Genomic DNA, 16,638 nt, shown 5'->3' on the forward strand with positions numbered 1-16,638 from the left:
TTTCTTGGTCCATGAATCACATCTATCTGAATTTTTCTAATCCATCTTTTAAGTACAAAAAAAAAAAAAAAACACCCATAGGAATTTTTTCCATCAATGAAAACACACGATTGAGATGCCTGCAAAAGCTCAAAGCTTTATACAGTGCTTTAGAAACACTCTAATTATCACATCCTGTTCACATTATTTACAAAGTGTTCAGTAGCATGACCCACTGAATGAGCAAAGCAAGATTATACTGGCAGTCTTGTGTTTTCTTGGTCCCAAGCAATCCTGATCAGCTCAAAAAAGCAAATGTTCACATCAGCCAGTCTGTTTGGCGTCCAGTATAAGAAGTTCATTTGCCCAGGTAATGAAGGTTTCTGGCTATGCCTTTGGTTTCACAAAAGTTTGCTTTTCTGGAGCATCAGAAGGATGCTTTAACAGCATCAGAAGGAGCTAACAGGAGTATAGGATAGTGCAGGTTTTTTTCAAACACTTTCCATTATTGGATAACTGTAAGATTCAGCGGCCTCAAGGAGATTTTTAAGGTGACAACAAAAGTAACTTGAAATTGAATACATGTAGGGAAAAACTCCCTCAAAACATGTAATAAATTTAAGATGCTGTTTAAGATCTCCTGTGATATTACTGTCCCTTACAATGGAGATGTGCAGGAAACAACTGCCCACTGGTGCAGACCCAGTCACAAACAGTACCCAAGCTAAAGGCTGATGAGCCAAACAGCCCAGGTGTTCTTACTTCACCATACTTCCAGGAAGGAGTCTTGCACCACTTTAGCCTGATTTGAAATTTAAAAGTACAAAGACGAAAATGGCTGTCTGCAGAAATAATCTACCTGATTACACCAGCTCTGAATTTACATGGATCTATGAAATATAATTTGTATTGATAATGTGGCACATTTTGTATTTGATAACGTGGCACATTTATCTAGAGAGCCTGTAAGCTCAGGAACATTGCAAGTATTGAAGCAGCCCAGAGTATTTTCTACTCCTGCTACAACAATGTAATAAAAGTGTATCAATCTTTAGAAAGCAACCCACATTTTACCACACACTAGTTTAATTTGTTGTCTTGGATAAATTTCTTCTCAACATTTTTGAAAACTAAATCTACTACTAACCAGTCTTGCAATCAATGTGGTACGGGTTCTGTATATTTAAATATATTAGCAGTGATTCATCTTAACTGCTGTGAAATGTCAGGAACAGTGATGCTTTTAGAATAAGCACACAGGTTTCTTACATAAATACTACCAGTAAACTTCCAGACTCATGGAAAAATGGAAAAGATCACTGTCAACAAAAATAATTATATAAAGAAACTGCAATATCTAATGTATTTCTGCAGTCTGGATTGTAATAAATAATCCTAGTTTCAATAACTTGCATCATTCATTCACAGACAGCGCTGAGAAGAAAACCTAAACCCTTTCTCAGACCTTTGCTAGCTGATGTGTGATTAAAAAAAAAGCTGTTGCATGTTGGTAATTTGATGGCAGGGAATTATACAGGTAACAAACGGGGCTGTAGCACCACAATAGGCTACAGTCACACGGGATTCAGAGCCCAGTCACCCACATTCCCAAATCCAAGAATAAACTCCATTTATGTGACCAGTGCTTAGATTATGCCCACAGCATCTATGGGCAACACAAGCTTTCCAAGTAACATTTTATTTACACCACCTGATGCAATCAGGAAAAGTAAACAAGGTCCCCTTGGTGTCTAATTTTTCTTGAACTTACACCAGTCAGTCTAAACAGAAGGTCTTGCTCTGCGTACAAATCTTGTCTTCCCTGTGTCCCCAAACAACGTAGCTAAACCAAAATGACAACAGTCTGTAGAAATAGTTAAGTTCTTCAACTTGAATATTGCTGAATTGTCAAAGCTATGGCACAATTCTCCAACAAGGCAGAAGAGAAGACAGGTTGACACTATAATCCAGTGGTGCTTGCAGTGCTAGCAAGGCAGCTTTAGGCTCCTGCTCCTTACAAGCCTATAGTGAAAGAGAGCCCAAATCTATCAGCTGAACTTTAATAGGGAAGTCCAAATTCAAGACCCCTGCTCTAGATCAGGGAACTTGCAACAGGTTTTGTGCATCTGTGCCCTGATCACAAAGACAATAAAAGTCTTTCCCAACTTAAGTGATTCTATGATTCGGGGGTAGCAGAGTGTGGTTTTTTCCACAGAGAAAGCTGGCCAGTTTTGAGATGTCAGTTCCAGGAGGCTGGTTCCCAGCACAACTGACAACACCCAAGCCAGCATGGATGCCTCCCTCCAATGTCAATCAGGCACTTTATTCCTATTAAAAGGGAGGAATTCCTGCCTCTTTTTCATGGCCATTTCTGACTAACTGAAATCTTCCCATGCCTGAGTCCTTACACATAAGCACCTAAGCAGAAGGACTCTTAAGAAAAGCAGCAGCATTAGTACTGCAACAGTTCCACTCAGATTGTAACCCAGACCACGTTCTGTTCCTGACCGAATTTCTGATTCATTTAAGATCACTGTTGTTTCACTTGACACAAACAGGCAGGCTAGTAACTTGAGGCCAAATTCAGTTCCTACTATAAAGTTAGTGTGAGTTACCATACTGATCCATAAAGGAGTCAAACTAAGACCTTGTTCTTAAACAAAGGTAGAAAATAAACTGTAACTACTTGCTAATGTATCCAGAATAAACGCTGCAAAACAGAACTTTTTAAAAGGAGACCTCTGTAAATCAAATGTATCTACTGTTCATTCTTTTGATAAAAGGTAACCTCTTGTCACTCCAAAGCAAAGCTGGAGAATGATTTTCTTCAGTACAGAAAATGAACTTGTTCAGCCTAGGAAATGTTTACAAATATTTTTAGAAAGAACTGGTTTGGAGTAAAAAAAATTCTTCTAAAATGCAATGGATTAAATCTAAAATTACTGCAGATTTAGTACATAATATGAAACAAGACATTTCAACATGCTTTTTATGTGGCTACAAACTGTACATAGTGGAATTTCATAGCCCCAAAGAATAATGTTCTTCAGAACTCTGTTTATGCTTCTGAACATCATTCGGATTCTGTGTATAAAACTACATAATTTAGAAACTTAATCTTGGTTTTTTTTTTTAACATGGCAGTATATTTGAAATATGATATTAATTTATGTTTGCATCTCCAAAGAAAAATGTAGAAAGATAACTTAAACTAGAGAATTCATAAAAAAACTATATCAATTTAAAATTTTACTGCATAAAAATATGTACTTTTCAAATTATTTTAATAAATTAAATATCCCTAGCATTTTTAATATATATCCCTGACAAGTCTATAAAAGAGGGTTCTTTTTATAGAAAATAAATGGAATTCCGAAAGTACCCCCTTCATAAAACTTATTTAACAATAATTATATTTTTTTTTTCTTCAAGGAATGTAACAATATGTACAACACTATATTACTATACTATCAAAATAGTACAGGTTAAGCGTAGCAGGGTTCTGCAACCATAAGGTGGTAAAGTCACATTACAGTGGAGGACAACCTGGGCCTCAGACGAACGTTATCAGTGTGGAGCATCAGTTTCTGGATGGATCAGATAAGAAGGGGTAAATACAATCTTCTCATCTACAGTAGATTTCACAAGAGGTAGAGTTCAAGTGAAAAAGAATGACATTTGGAATAAGGTGCATGCTCAGTATTTTCAATTTGTGACTTGCTAAGGATGTCAGATTTTATAGGAAGAATTTTCACGAATTCTTTCTTTTTCCTCTAAAGCAGATTTCCATGATCAGTTTGTAATCTTTTTAATATGAATCTGAAATAGAGAATCGGAAGAAATAAGTAATGGTTTAGTGTATTACATTTCTCAGTAATAAGAGGTAACTATTTTTAGTGTTAGCCAAAAATCTGAGCTTCAAAACAGAATAAAGATATCTCCCATTCACCGGTTATGTTTTTCAATGTTCTACCACCTCTTACCTCATTCAGAATTGCCCAAACAGCTGAATTTTGTATCACTGAAAGCCGGAATGATGAAATAGGATTTAGGCTGGGGTCAACTGTTCCTTCAGCTACACCGTTTTCAAACTTCCCTGCAAAAGTACATCGTTAAGTCCTGTTCAATAAACTGAAGTACAAAAGCCAGAAAATGTATCTGCAATATCACAATTCACAGTATCATTGTGACAGAACCACAGTGAAACCAGTATCATTCCCAAAATAAAAGGCAGTGAGTGATTTTGACATCAGATCCAGTTTTGCAGCAGCAAACAATACAGGGCACATCATCAGCGCACACAGGATTACACATAAGAATAAAAGCTTTGAAACTGTCTTAAGGCATTAACACCTGAAACTTTGTGAAGATTTTGGCACAGGTACTCATTTAATATCACAGAACTAATATGATGCCTTTGGCATATGTGTTTTCAAATAGGATTAAGGACAAGGGATATCATTCTTGCATAACATATTCCTATTCAAAGTATCTTCAATTATATTAGGATGAGTAAGAATTCAATTAAAAAGCCCAGTTAGACTTTACAGTTAAGCCACATAGACAACTGAAATTTATTATGACAAAAAAGGTATAACAGGATTGCCCAAACTGTGTCCAGCAACTAATTAAAATCCATGTGTAAAATTTCTCTTCCTTGACAACATGTATCCAAGCACCTTGCCCAACAGCCACTTGGCTGTTGAAATGCCAATTTCCTCCTGTGATGAGACAGCTGATTGTCTATAGGGTGGGTTCAAATCCAGGCCAAGCACACAAGTCAAAAAAGCACTTGTGCAGTCACAGGACAGAGGAGGTGATCTTACAAAACCTGGAAATGCCTCTGTTATAATCCAGGTGATCAGTCCTGGCAGAAAAGTTGTATGTAGCTGCACTACAACTAAGAGTCACAAGAGATCTCTGTTCAGTACATAAGTCTTTGAAAAGAATTAGTGGACACAACATTAAGTAAAGCCTATGGGGTCATATACCCAAAAATGAATGATAAAAACTCAGGTTTAGGTTTGTTTTGGTTTTTAATAAAGATGTCTATGAGAGTTGCAATAGTAAGAATACACATCTTTTTCTACTGTTACATACCTATCCTGAAGTAACCATCCTCTAAGCGTTTGTCTTTGGTTTCTTTGCTTAATACCAGTTCTTCACTCTAGAACAACAAAGCAAAAATGAGATAATTTATTTTGACATATGACTTTGCCAGAGAAAGACAAATGTGTGTGCACTCTTCTTATATATTCAGGATTCATTTTCTCTAAATAATTAAGAACAAGCCTGGAATATAGTTCTTTATAGCCTTATAGATGCCCACATAAAAAAAAGAAAAAAGAAAAAAAAAAGAAAAAGAAAAGAAAAAAAAAGAAAAAAAAAGAAAAAAAAAGAAAAAAAAAGAAAACAAAAAGGAAAAAAAAAAGAGCAGCAGTGTTACAGAACTGAACAATTCTTGGCTTCAAAGGAGAAAAATCAAGTACTCTAAGTGCCCCATGAAACTCGCATGGTAACTGCCACGTGAACAGAATACTTAGCACATACTGGCATACACAGTAGGAGACAAGCAAAGGCAGGACCTGCCTTCTTTTTCTATGGCTTAACAAGAGCTTTCTTTCTTGGACAAATGAAAACTTACTGTTTACTTTTTCATCTAAGACTTTGGGTGAGATGGAAAGTGCGGGAAGCACCACAATTATCACTGCCTCACTATATGGATGGGGATTAGTAAGTTTTATTTTATAAGCACAAAAAAAATAATTGTAGAACAGATCCTGAAAAACAGCTTGAAAATTACAACCATGATCCAATACTGAAAGACCCACTTTAAGAATTTCCCAAGAATTAATTTAAAATGCTTGGCAAAATGGAGATTATATTGATCAGCTTATTTTTTTAATTCCTATTTGGAACTAAAGCTGCTGAAAAAGTGGTGGGAAAGTTTTTGGTTATTTATTTGGGGGGCAGGTGTTTTGGTTTTCTATGTTGTGGTTGGGGTATTCAGGGCAGGTTTTTTTTATAGATTGTCTTGAGGGGGTTTTTAGTATGCTGCTTGAATCCCAGACAAATCCAGGCTGGGGTACTCTGGTTTCTAAGGGTTTCTTGTTTTCCTGAATTCTACTAAAGGAAGATCAGGGTTAAAATATTTGAAGGAATTTCTAGGTCTACTGAAGTCCAGGGTGGAGAAACAGGACCCTGAGGAGCTGCTCTCCTCAGCTGACATTATTTTACTGACAATATTTTCTTCTGACACCAGTGGCTTAGGGACAGGCCAGATGCAGAATTTCCTGTTTACCTTTTCCACAAATTGCATCAGTAGCAATAGAACCTCTGTAGCATTACTTCCTTAAAGGATGGTCCAGTGAGGGACATTCCACAGCCAAGTAAACCCAAAAAAGAGATGCCTGATACACATTTTTGCTTGTTATCTTGTGCATTCTTGTATCTTGGGCTTAGATGAAATGAGGGCTGTTGCTGTTTTTTGTGGCTGAATGTATTTCCACAGGTCTTGAGAAACAAACCCCTCAGATCTTTTGATATAATATCCCACATGTCATGTTTTATAATTAGAAGCAAACTAACAATTTTCTTTTTAAGGATGGGAATAGTAAGAACTTCCTATTTTTGCCTACTCTAAGGAAGGTAGACTAGGAAAATGGAGATGTGAACTCCTCCATGATTACTTAAAAATATAGATAAAAAGAAAGTTAAAAAAAATTCAACTTACAGCAATTTCAGCCCAGATTTCAAGATTCCTACACCAAGTATATGGGGGAATGCAGAGATACTTTGTCTTTTTAATACTAAATAAAATACATTCGTCTGAAGTAACATCTTAATCCTCTCAGTCTTTGTGATATAAATAGTTAGCTGTAAGTACCTAGTAGAGGAAAAAGAACCCATACCATCTGACTTCAAACAAGAATATACTTGAGATAATGCAGTACTCTCCTGTGGTAAAACTGGTTCATTTATGGAGAAAAAACATCAGCAATCAGGAGAAAGGTACACATTCTGTTTTAAGAATCTATATATTTCAGTATCTAGTGGGTTTGGATGTGTGTCAATCCCTGAACTAAGACTTTTTTACTAAGTCAAATAGCAGATTGACTTAGGTTTCCCATTTCCCAAAATACACAGGAGAGGGAAGACTGTTTATTTTTTTGTTTTAAATAGTAGCAATGAACTAGAAGAAAATGACCTTGTTCACCTTGAAATTACCAACAGCACTTGTATCAGACTGCACCCTGAATGAACATTTGAATAGTTACAATAGTCTTCTGTGAACATATCCAGTTAAAAGAAGGAAAAGTCTAAGAACATCAGAACATCAAGTTCATACAGTTAAAAGAAGCATTTATGTCTCCTCACTGTTAAAAAAGTCAATAAAGAGGCTTTGCTTTCATCCTGTAATGGAGAAGATACAAATCAAAAATTTTGTACCTGAAAAGGCAAAACTTCTACAGTTGTGTTTAGAAGGATGTCTCCTGGATGCTCTGGATTGCCACTGTGAAACAAGTACCTATAAATGAAAAGGAAAACAAAAGTCTACATACATCAGTCAGAATCAGCTTGTATTACTGTCTGTCATGTTAATTGTCACATACAGATGTTACAAGGATAAACATCATTTTTATACTGAGTCTACATCAGCTGGGGATAAAGTGCTTTCACATATCACTGTAATTGGAAGGGGTCAAGATTTTCAGTTGTTCAAGAGTAGCTGGGCAGTATTTTACAGAGGAAGGGAGCTTGCATCATGTGTAATTTGTGCATTACACAAAGCTGTGGTCATTACTGCCTGGCACATACTGGTATCACCTCCTGAAGCACGAGCCCTGCCCTCCTTCTGCCTCTCCCTGTGCCCACAGGATGAACTCTGGAGATCCTTTCTGAAACAGTTCTGGGAACTTAGCCAAGTCAATATTTTGCCCTTTCTCCACCATGGTTCACTGCAAAATCTCATTGATTATTGTGCCAGGAATTCCCAACCCACATCCACACCCTTCATGTTAGCTGAATTCAAACTTCTATTCCAAAGGCAGATTTATTTAAGAAAAAAATATCCCAAACCAAAAAAAGCCTGGTTCTGACATGTATACACACACAAAAAAACCCTGTACCTTTTTAAACCTGTACAAAGTCCCCATTACTCTCACTCAGTTGTGCAATTAACTTTTTTTTTAATTAGACAGAGTAAATATGTTTGAAACATTATCTAAGCCATCCCTATCAGTATCAATCAGTGAAGTGTTCAAATTCTAGCTGCCTGCTCTGAACAGCTTTTGCAGTACTGCACATGTGTAGATTATGTTACAAAAGAGACAGTTAATTCCTCTTTCTTTATATGTGACAGGAACTTCATGTTATTCTGAATATGTATTATGTAAACCAGTAATAATATTTTTTTACCACTAGGTGGAATCAATGCTTGAAAATTGTTCACTACTTGCGATTTTTTCTAGTGGACTGGAGTTAATTCAGATTACTGTCATAAACCAATTAGATCCTACACCTACTCAGATGCCACTTTTAGGAAGAATATTTTACTTTTATTAGGTTTAAATGAATATGTAAAAATCTATCAACACATTTCAAATCTTTCTTCAATTGGAACTTAGATCGTACTTACTGTTAATTTCTCTTCAACATTAAATATGTCACCAGCCAGAGACAAAATTAGTTCAGAAATTATCACTTGATTAAAATTAAAAACATTATCTCAATTTGCAATTTATTAAGATGCAGTTAGAAATGTAAATTCCAGCTTGTCTTTATCCAATATATCTGAAGCCAGGCTGAATACCTGCCATTAATTCATACTTCATAGCTACAAGACAAGTAGAAAACAGTGCTCTGACCCCAGCCCAGAAATGTCTGTGACCCCAAAATAATAAAAGTATTTTAAGAAAATGCACACATATGTAGAACATCTCTTTTATCATGGCTCAGAAAAGGAGTAAAACCTCAAGTTAAACTTGTGATACAAGAAATCCACACTGATTTCTACTCCATTGGTTTCAGCAGAACTGCACAGTTGGACTGGAAAACAGAACTGGACTAAATAAGCCTCACTTCTGTGTCTCAAGAAAAATAATTTCCACACTGTACTTTAAAGTTAGGTTAGTCAATTCCAAAGTATACAAGCTACCTAAAACCCACAGTTCTTCCAAAACAAATCTTGTGACTTTTTCTAGACATTAATTACATCCAAAAAACCCAACAAGTAACAGTAATTATTTTCTAGGAAGATGCCTTCATTGGACATCTCAATAAAAGCAAAACAAAACTCTCTGGAAAGCTGACCTGAAAACCAAAAGTACATTCTGCTGTCTTTTGACCTAATAGATCTAGCTAGTCATTCCTTAGTCAGTGAGATATCCTGAGCAGTACTGGCCATGTTTTCACTTGAAAACACTGAAAATTGAGAGGAGACTTAATTTAAAATGGAACTTGCTGTCTAAGGTATTGCCATCAAAGGCTCCACCCAAACCACAGACATGCTGCTTTTCCTTAGCACTTAGTTCTGAGAGGACACACCTAAAAATCCCCAAAGAAACTCCCTGTGATCTGGGATCACTGTGCTCTCAATGAACAGTGATTGGCTTCAGAGGTTTGGATGGTTTTTTTGGGGGAAGCAATAGCAGTGAAGGTTTTGTTTGTTTGTGAGGGGTTGTCATTTATTTATTTGGGTTTGTTTGCTTGTTTTTACAAACAACCCTGCAAGCACACAGCCACAGCCAACCATTTCTCCTACTGTGCCATCAGCTTTGAGACTGAGCTGCAGCTTCCCCTCCTCAGCAGTTGTCACTCCATTAGAGCAATGCACTCCTGGCACAGAGCCAGAACAATTTACAGCAGTAATTAATCAAACCTGATTTCCATGTAATCAAACCTGCTATTTCAGTATATTTTCTATAACTATCTGTTAATCCATATGCACACACAAATGTAACACATGCTCATGTCACATTTTAAATTATGTTTAGAAAGGAAGGGATATTTTTATATCTGAGCCTTGCTTCAACACTTGACAGAAAACACCTACTTAGACATTAGAAGTTACACAGATTGAAAACAGAAGCCTAAATACACATACACAGTTAATCCATATCTATAATATTTTGTTTAGAACTAAAATTTACCAATTATAAAATTTTATTTGAAAGAAAATTTAATTGATGAACAAACAGATGTTCTACAGTTCCTAAAATAAGTGTCATTAGCTATTCTTTTGTAAAACTTGCTTTTCTGACATGGTAGAGTTCCCAATGGAGATTCTTTGGAAATGGGTTGAGAGAGTAAAACTAATTTCAAAATAAAGGTCAGTTAAACCTCCCTTTCAAAAACCCTTCAAATGGCTTTTAAGTAACCTATCTTTTCCTCCCCAAACCTTTTGGGTTTGCACTCTTTACTCTCCAAGACCTTTTTTACAAAGGTTGTTAATTGCTGTTATGCTAGCTATTCTCCCTCCCAGGTGGAGAGAAGACTCTTATGTCTCCTAACTAATGAACTAATTTATTCATCTGATATTTCCTAAAACCACAGAGATGTTTGCAGGACATATAGGGTCCTCATTAAATCACTAATGTAGAGTAATCCAGCTGATACCCAGAGGATTACAAGGTTGTTTCTTTTTATTTAATTCCTACACCAGTAGTAAGATGTCTGGCCCAATCCTTTTTTCTTTCAAGAGAAACACTGGCTTATAACTGGACTGAATGACCTTAAATGTCTTTTCCAACCTAAATGATTCTATGACTCTATGGTTCTCAGACTATGATAGGTATTTCTCAATACAGATAGTGAAGAACCTGGGAATAGCTTTGCTTTCAATTGCTTAATTATTTTGACACCTGTCCTGGGATTTATACATGACAGGCCATGTAAACAGTAAAAACATGTGCTTTTTTCCCCTAATTACTTAACATTTTTCTTAGGGTAGAATCACTAAGATTTCCTTGTCTACCTGCTGCTTAAACCTAACACCTTGTGAAGCATTCCTTCAAATAAAAATTCTGAAAGCAATGGATCTGTAAACACAGTAATCCCAACCAAACAACCAAACACAAATTCACCTAAAGTTAAAAAAAACAAACCCTACTACTGCCTTATGGAATATTACTTCACTACTTTCTTAATTACAAAATACAAACATGAACACAATTGAACATTTTTGATCAAAGTCATCAGAGAAAAGTAACTCTAACTTACAATTGCTAAGTATAATACTAATGTATCTGAATCTAATAGAATCTTTTCTGCTGGCAGTGTCTTTTTAAAGAGTCACAGGTCAAAGATAATAACCAGCTACTCTAGATATTCAAACACAGAGAAAAACCTCCTCTCTACCAGAAATAATTAAATCTATGAACTCACTTACATACATTCTGCTCATGACCTCAATGTGGTAGGAGAATAAGAGAAGGCTAAGTATTAATATTTCCTGTAGCATTAAAAAATACACAGAATTTCAAGAGCACTGAAGGTTTAAAGAACAAACACAAACAGAAAAACAACACCGATCACCAAACTAAATGGAGCAAAGTCAAAGCTGCAAAGAAAAACTTCTGTTTTCAGACTCAATGACTTCAGTATTTACCTGGTTTGAGGGCTTGAGTTGTTGCCATGGATCTAGACACACATCTAAAATCAAGCCAAATAGAGGGGAACCCCCCCCCAATAAGCTGAAACAAATATTCATACACACCCTAACACACAAAGGGAGGGGAAGGTAGAAGTGTGATTATCATTTGTACACTGACAAAAGATACCATTAGTCTGCCAATGCAGTTAACTATTTAGCGTACTTTACCAGCCCACACTCAGGTTCAGAACCCCTCCAATAGTGGGGTTCTGAAAGATTCTCACCTTTTGTAACATCCCCCATAAAATGGATTAATCAATATTACTAATCTGAACTGCTGATCTCAATATTCTTTTAATAGCTAAATTTTTTCATCACCTGTGCTTTCAAATAAAGCCCAAACACCACTACCCACCCCCTATCTTGCTTATAAAGAGATCTCTTCTTTCTCTCACATCCAAGCATATTTATGCCCAAAAAACTATTATTCTATTACCCAATTTGATTTCTTTTAGGTGTTAAAAAATGTTCTGTATTTTATTTAAATAAAGTGCCCATTATTTTTTCATCTATAGAAAGTGTTCTAATTACATGTTCTAATTAAAATAGAACTGAATACACAACAATTTTATTAGTAAATTATGGCAGTTTTATAAAAGGAAACAGTGTAGAAAAATACTTTAAACAGCACAATTCACATACACTGTCAATATATCTGGGCTTTGTTTTGAAGGAAAGAAGAAGTTATTTGACCTGATACTAAGCCTGATTCTAAGAATATAAGAATGCGGGCCTTTGTGCTCTATAAACATCAGGAATCAAATCCTTTCCTTCACATATCCTCCCTGTTTCTTTTTAGCAATCTGATGTATTTTATATCACATTTTCAGAAAAGGAAAATAGGTAAGAAGGCAGAGAGGAAATGTTTCCTTCCATGTTTGAAGGAATTAACCATAGCAACATGCAGCCTTAGAGTTTTTAATTCTGCACAACATGAATTTCTGTAAAAGCAATATTCAGTCAGCAATTTTTTGGCTTTCTACAGATGCCATCATCCACTGCAAGAGTCATTATTCACCAATTCTACCCAGCATTTTTGATCACTGGATGCAAATGTGGTAAAAGAAAACTAATCTACCTCCTTTGTGTCACTTTCTCAGAATCCTAATTAGGAAGTGTTATTCTACTGTCAATGGAAACCAGTATTAACCATGCACTATTTCCTCATGCAAAACACAAACAGAAGATGAATCATTTTTTTTCCTTCTCTCAAGCTCAATTTATTCTCCTATTCTTCATGCCTCTTACTAAGTCATTTGAAAAAAATTGCTTATACTTCCAAAAAAAAGTGCAGTTCCTCCAGTCTATATATATGCATCTCCAAATTACTCACAATAGGTAAGCAATGTAGTGGAAGCTTTTATATATTTATATATATATATATATATATACATTTTTGTTATAATTCCAAATTTGGAAAAAACTCCCCACAAACAAACAAAGAAGGAATGTCCTGGCCTCCCCAAACAACACAAAACAGAAAATACTCCAACCCTATTACCTTCTGTGCAAAATGCCTGGTAAGATTTCCACTTCCTCTGACAAAATGAGCCCATCTAAGTGTCTTTATATAAATTGGGCTGCATGGTTGAGAGCTGCAAGGGTTGAATTCCCCATTTTCACAGAAGTATTGACCCAGTACACCAAAAGGGCTGAACTTTCTCATGTTTGGCAATGGACCACAAAGCAGCTTGACTGAAGAGGTGATGGAAGGATTCTGGGGAGTGGTCTGAGTCTGTTTTATCCATCACATGCCTAAGAAATTAATTCTCTCACACCACTTCAAAACTCAATCTGAATCAATGAAATCTGTACCATTTCCTAACCCTCTTCACTTGTGCAGTAGAAGGTATTTAGCTGTGTAAGAAAATCTCATTCTCTGGTCTACTCTTCTACTGTTTCCCAGACAAGACTGTGACACTTTCTAAGGCTGCACTGTCTCTCTGGAGTGGGCTCACATCAACTGTAATAAAAATATCTGGCATTAAATTATTCTTAAATTTTTCATTTTGGAAGTTGTTAGGGGTTTTTTCTATTTTTTGGATAGGGTTTTTTTTGTTTGCATTTTTTGCTGGGGGTGATTGATTGTTCTTTTACAAGGTTATTTCTGCTGAATTTTTAATCCAGTGAGATGTAGAAAGGCTTTGTTGGGGTTTTGAGTTTAGTATGTGTGTGTGTATGTGGGTGTATGCACATAAACATTTTTACCCCTCCAGCTTGGCTGGGGAAGCACAGATAACTCCCTTCAGTTTTCCTATACACAAGCATTTGCCACCATTTGAGATTGCACTTGGGTATGTGACCTCATCAAAGGCTGGAAAGATGCAATTATGACATCTCAGAGACTCCAGTCCTCCTGGAAATCACGTGAAGTATTTTAGAGTATCTCAAGTGGCATTAGACATCTAACATTTTGGCAACAGCAGTAAGCCTCCAAGATTTCTGACTAAGAACTATAAATCCAGGAACACTGCCAAGTACACAAATCTTGGATATTAGTACCATTAAGGAAGAAGCAGCATGTCCTTGGCTTAGGCAGCTCTTCTGTCTCTGATCCATACTTTGAGGTTTTTTTCCCCTTTTCATATGAAGTCCTGGCCTCATTGTTATGGGCAGAATTCCATGCCCAGAGCAAACAGCATCAGTGCCTGGGAGCCTGCCTGCCAAATCCCTGCTGTCAGTGCATCCATTTGAGGATGTTCTACTCATTAGTACAGAAGCTTATGCAAACAGAAAAACCAAAGTTCTCAAATTCTCTTTTATGTACACTAAAAGTATTATCCCACCTGAAATGTACTGACAAACACCAAAACATTTAAAATAATACAGAGATTTTCAAATATTTCCTATCAGCTGACATGACCATTACAAGCTTCATAAAATGGTGTTGCACTTTAATAGCATACATCTTTGGAATCAAAATTAAAGATTACTTCTAAATTATACACTCACTGTTTATGCACTTACATGGTTCTTGAGCTAAAACTGGCCATAAAAGGTTTAATGTATTGGGCTGAAGGGGAGGTTCTACACTGAACAGTGATTATGAACAAAGAACAGCTTATACATCAGGCAAGTCACTGCTGTACTCATCTAAAACCAAAACAATTTTGCAGGTCTCTAGGTTTTGAGTGGTTGGTACTGCAAAAGTAAATTATGAGGAAGTTCCATTTCCAGTTTTGGAAAGCTGTTAGGAAGGTTTTTTTATGAAGTAATGCATTTGTTCTTGTACCTCTCTAGCCACTTGCTAGGAGGACTTGCATCCCTGTAGAATGGATAATCTATTATATTTTGGATACATACAAAACTGACTGATATGATACTTTCTTGGTAACTTTTTTGTACTTTAAAAAATCATTTTATTTTTCACTGCTAGAGAACTTGTTTTAAAAGCTGCCTTTATTTTCCTTTACAAAATATCACACACACGTCTGCCAGTTTTTACGTAGGTATTTTTCAGCACTGTCATAATAATTTCAAAGCAGACAAAATAATGTATAACTTTAGTTACCAGGAGTCCAACAAGAGACTATTCACACTCAATACATTGATTTTCTAGCTTAAATAGTCAAATATAGATTTTCTTGCCTATTAATTCTGTGTTGTGAGAAGATGCCAGGGAAAAGGTGAGGTTAATATCATGTGTTCCCTATGATCCCAGTGCCCAGAATATAGAAAATGAGATGAACAGTCTCAAATACTGCACATCCAGTGTCAATGCCAATATCAGAGTCAAATATAATCTACAAGGTGGTTTGTCAAGGTATAAAGATTCCACTTCAAAACTGAAATCCCAGCAAGTCAGCAAGTTGTACCTCATATAGTCACTTTATTAATAGACAGTGTCAAATGAGGATGACTACTCAGTAACTTGGTAAAAGGAGAGGCCAACCAGCTACAGGGCAACTATAGAGTTCAAAGCAGTGATGGGGGAAAAAGGAAGGAAAAAACCCAACACTACAAACAAAACCACATTACCCCTCCCCTAGAAAAAGTAACCAGCTAATCCTTTTGAAAATATTCTAAGTAACACTACGAAGCAGTACTGCAGAAGTGTCTGGAGCACAAGTCCTATGGCTGGAGCCAGGTGGGGGTCAGTCTCTTCTACCATGTCTCAGAGGAAAGGACAAGAGGAAATGGCCTTAAGGTGCATCAGGGAAGGTTCAGATTAGATACTAGAAATATTTTCTGCACTGAAAGAGCAGTCAGGCATTGAAATAATGTCCAGGGAGGTGATGGAGTCATCATCTCAAGAAGTTTCCAAGAGGGAACTGTATGTGGCACTTAGGGATAGGGGTGCTGGGTTGATGGTTGGACTAAGATGACCTTGAAGGTCTCTTCTAACCTTGATGATTCTGTGAAGCAGTTACATACAAGAAACCTCTTAACCTTTAAAATGTGAGCGTCATATTTTAAAAATATAAAGCAAATGTATATATGTATACTAACTTGTCTTTTCCTGCAGCTTTTTTCTTTTAAAATAAAGGTCAGCATTTAAAATGCATTTATACTGAAGCAAACCTGAGGCCCTTTCTAAAAACATCCATTCTTAATTCCTACTGCAGAACAGCCATAAGTTATGCACTTTCAAGGGTTTTCTCAAAGTAATTAGTGCATATGTTCTTTGAAAACAACATCTGATTTGTGTCAATCACACCTATAGAGAGGACTCTGAAACTTAGTCAAAAAAGAAAAGGTTGTGTTGATGATGGACACCAGCATCACCTAAGTGCTGCAGTGGAATGTCTTCCTCAGATGTGTTTTGACTGGTTCATAAAGAAACTCTTAAATATAATTGTCAGATTTAATAAATAAATCTGTGCTTGGAACAGCAATGTACATGCAAAAACAGCAAAGTGGATTACAATAATTATGCAAAAAACCTGGGGGAACAGACATTCAATATTATTTATCTTTACAATGTAGGCTGTTTTGAGCATTTAGAGAACAGTCCATCCCTTTATTTAAACAACACAAAAGCAAGCAACCAAAACCAAACATGTCTT

At 36.1% G+C, this 16,638-nt stretch overlaps 1 protein-coding gene across 3 annotated transcripts in view; it reads right to left on the reverse strand.

The window, feature by feature from the left end:
- Window positions 1-3,375: 3,375 nt before the first annotated feature.
- The window catches only part of MGAT4A (alpha-1,3-mannosyl-glycoprotein 4-beta-N-acetylglucosaminyltransferase A), a 72,390-nt gene continuing 59,127 nt past the window's right edge, over window positions 3,376-16,638 (reverse strand). For 2 of the 3 annotated variants that reach the window (XM_066545219.1, XM_066545220.1), the window contains exons 13-15: window positions 7,429-7,507; window positions 5,080-5,146; window positions 3,376-4,075 (exon numbers count right to left, since the gene is read on the reverse strand). In XM_066545219.1, the coding sequence (XP_066401316.1) occupies window positions 3,879-4,075; window positions 5,080-5,146; window positions 7,429-7,507 (343 nt within the window). In that variant the 3' untranslated portion in view covers window positions 3,376-3,878. The remainder of the gene's footprint in view (window positions 4,076-5,079; window positions 5,147-7,428; window positions 7,508-16,638) is intronic. The other variant, XM_066545222.1, reaches the window with a different exon arrangement.

Source organism: Molothrus aeneus, chromosome 2 (genome assembly GCF_037042795.1).
Source record: "Molothrus aeneus isolate 106 chromosome 2, BPBGC_Maene_1.0, whole genome shotgun sequence".
Taxonomy (NCBI): Eukaryota; Metazoa; Chordata; class Aves; order Passeriformes; family Icteridae; genus Molothrus; species Molothrus aeneus.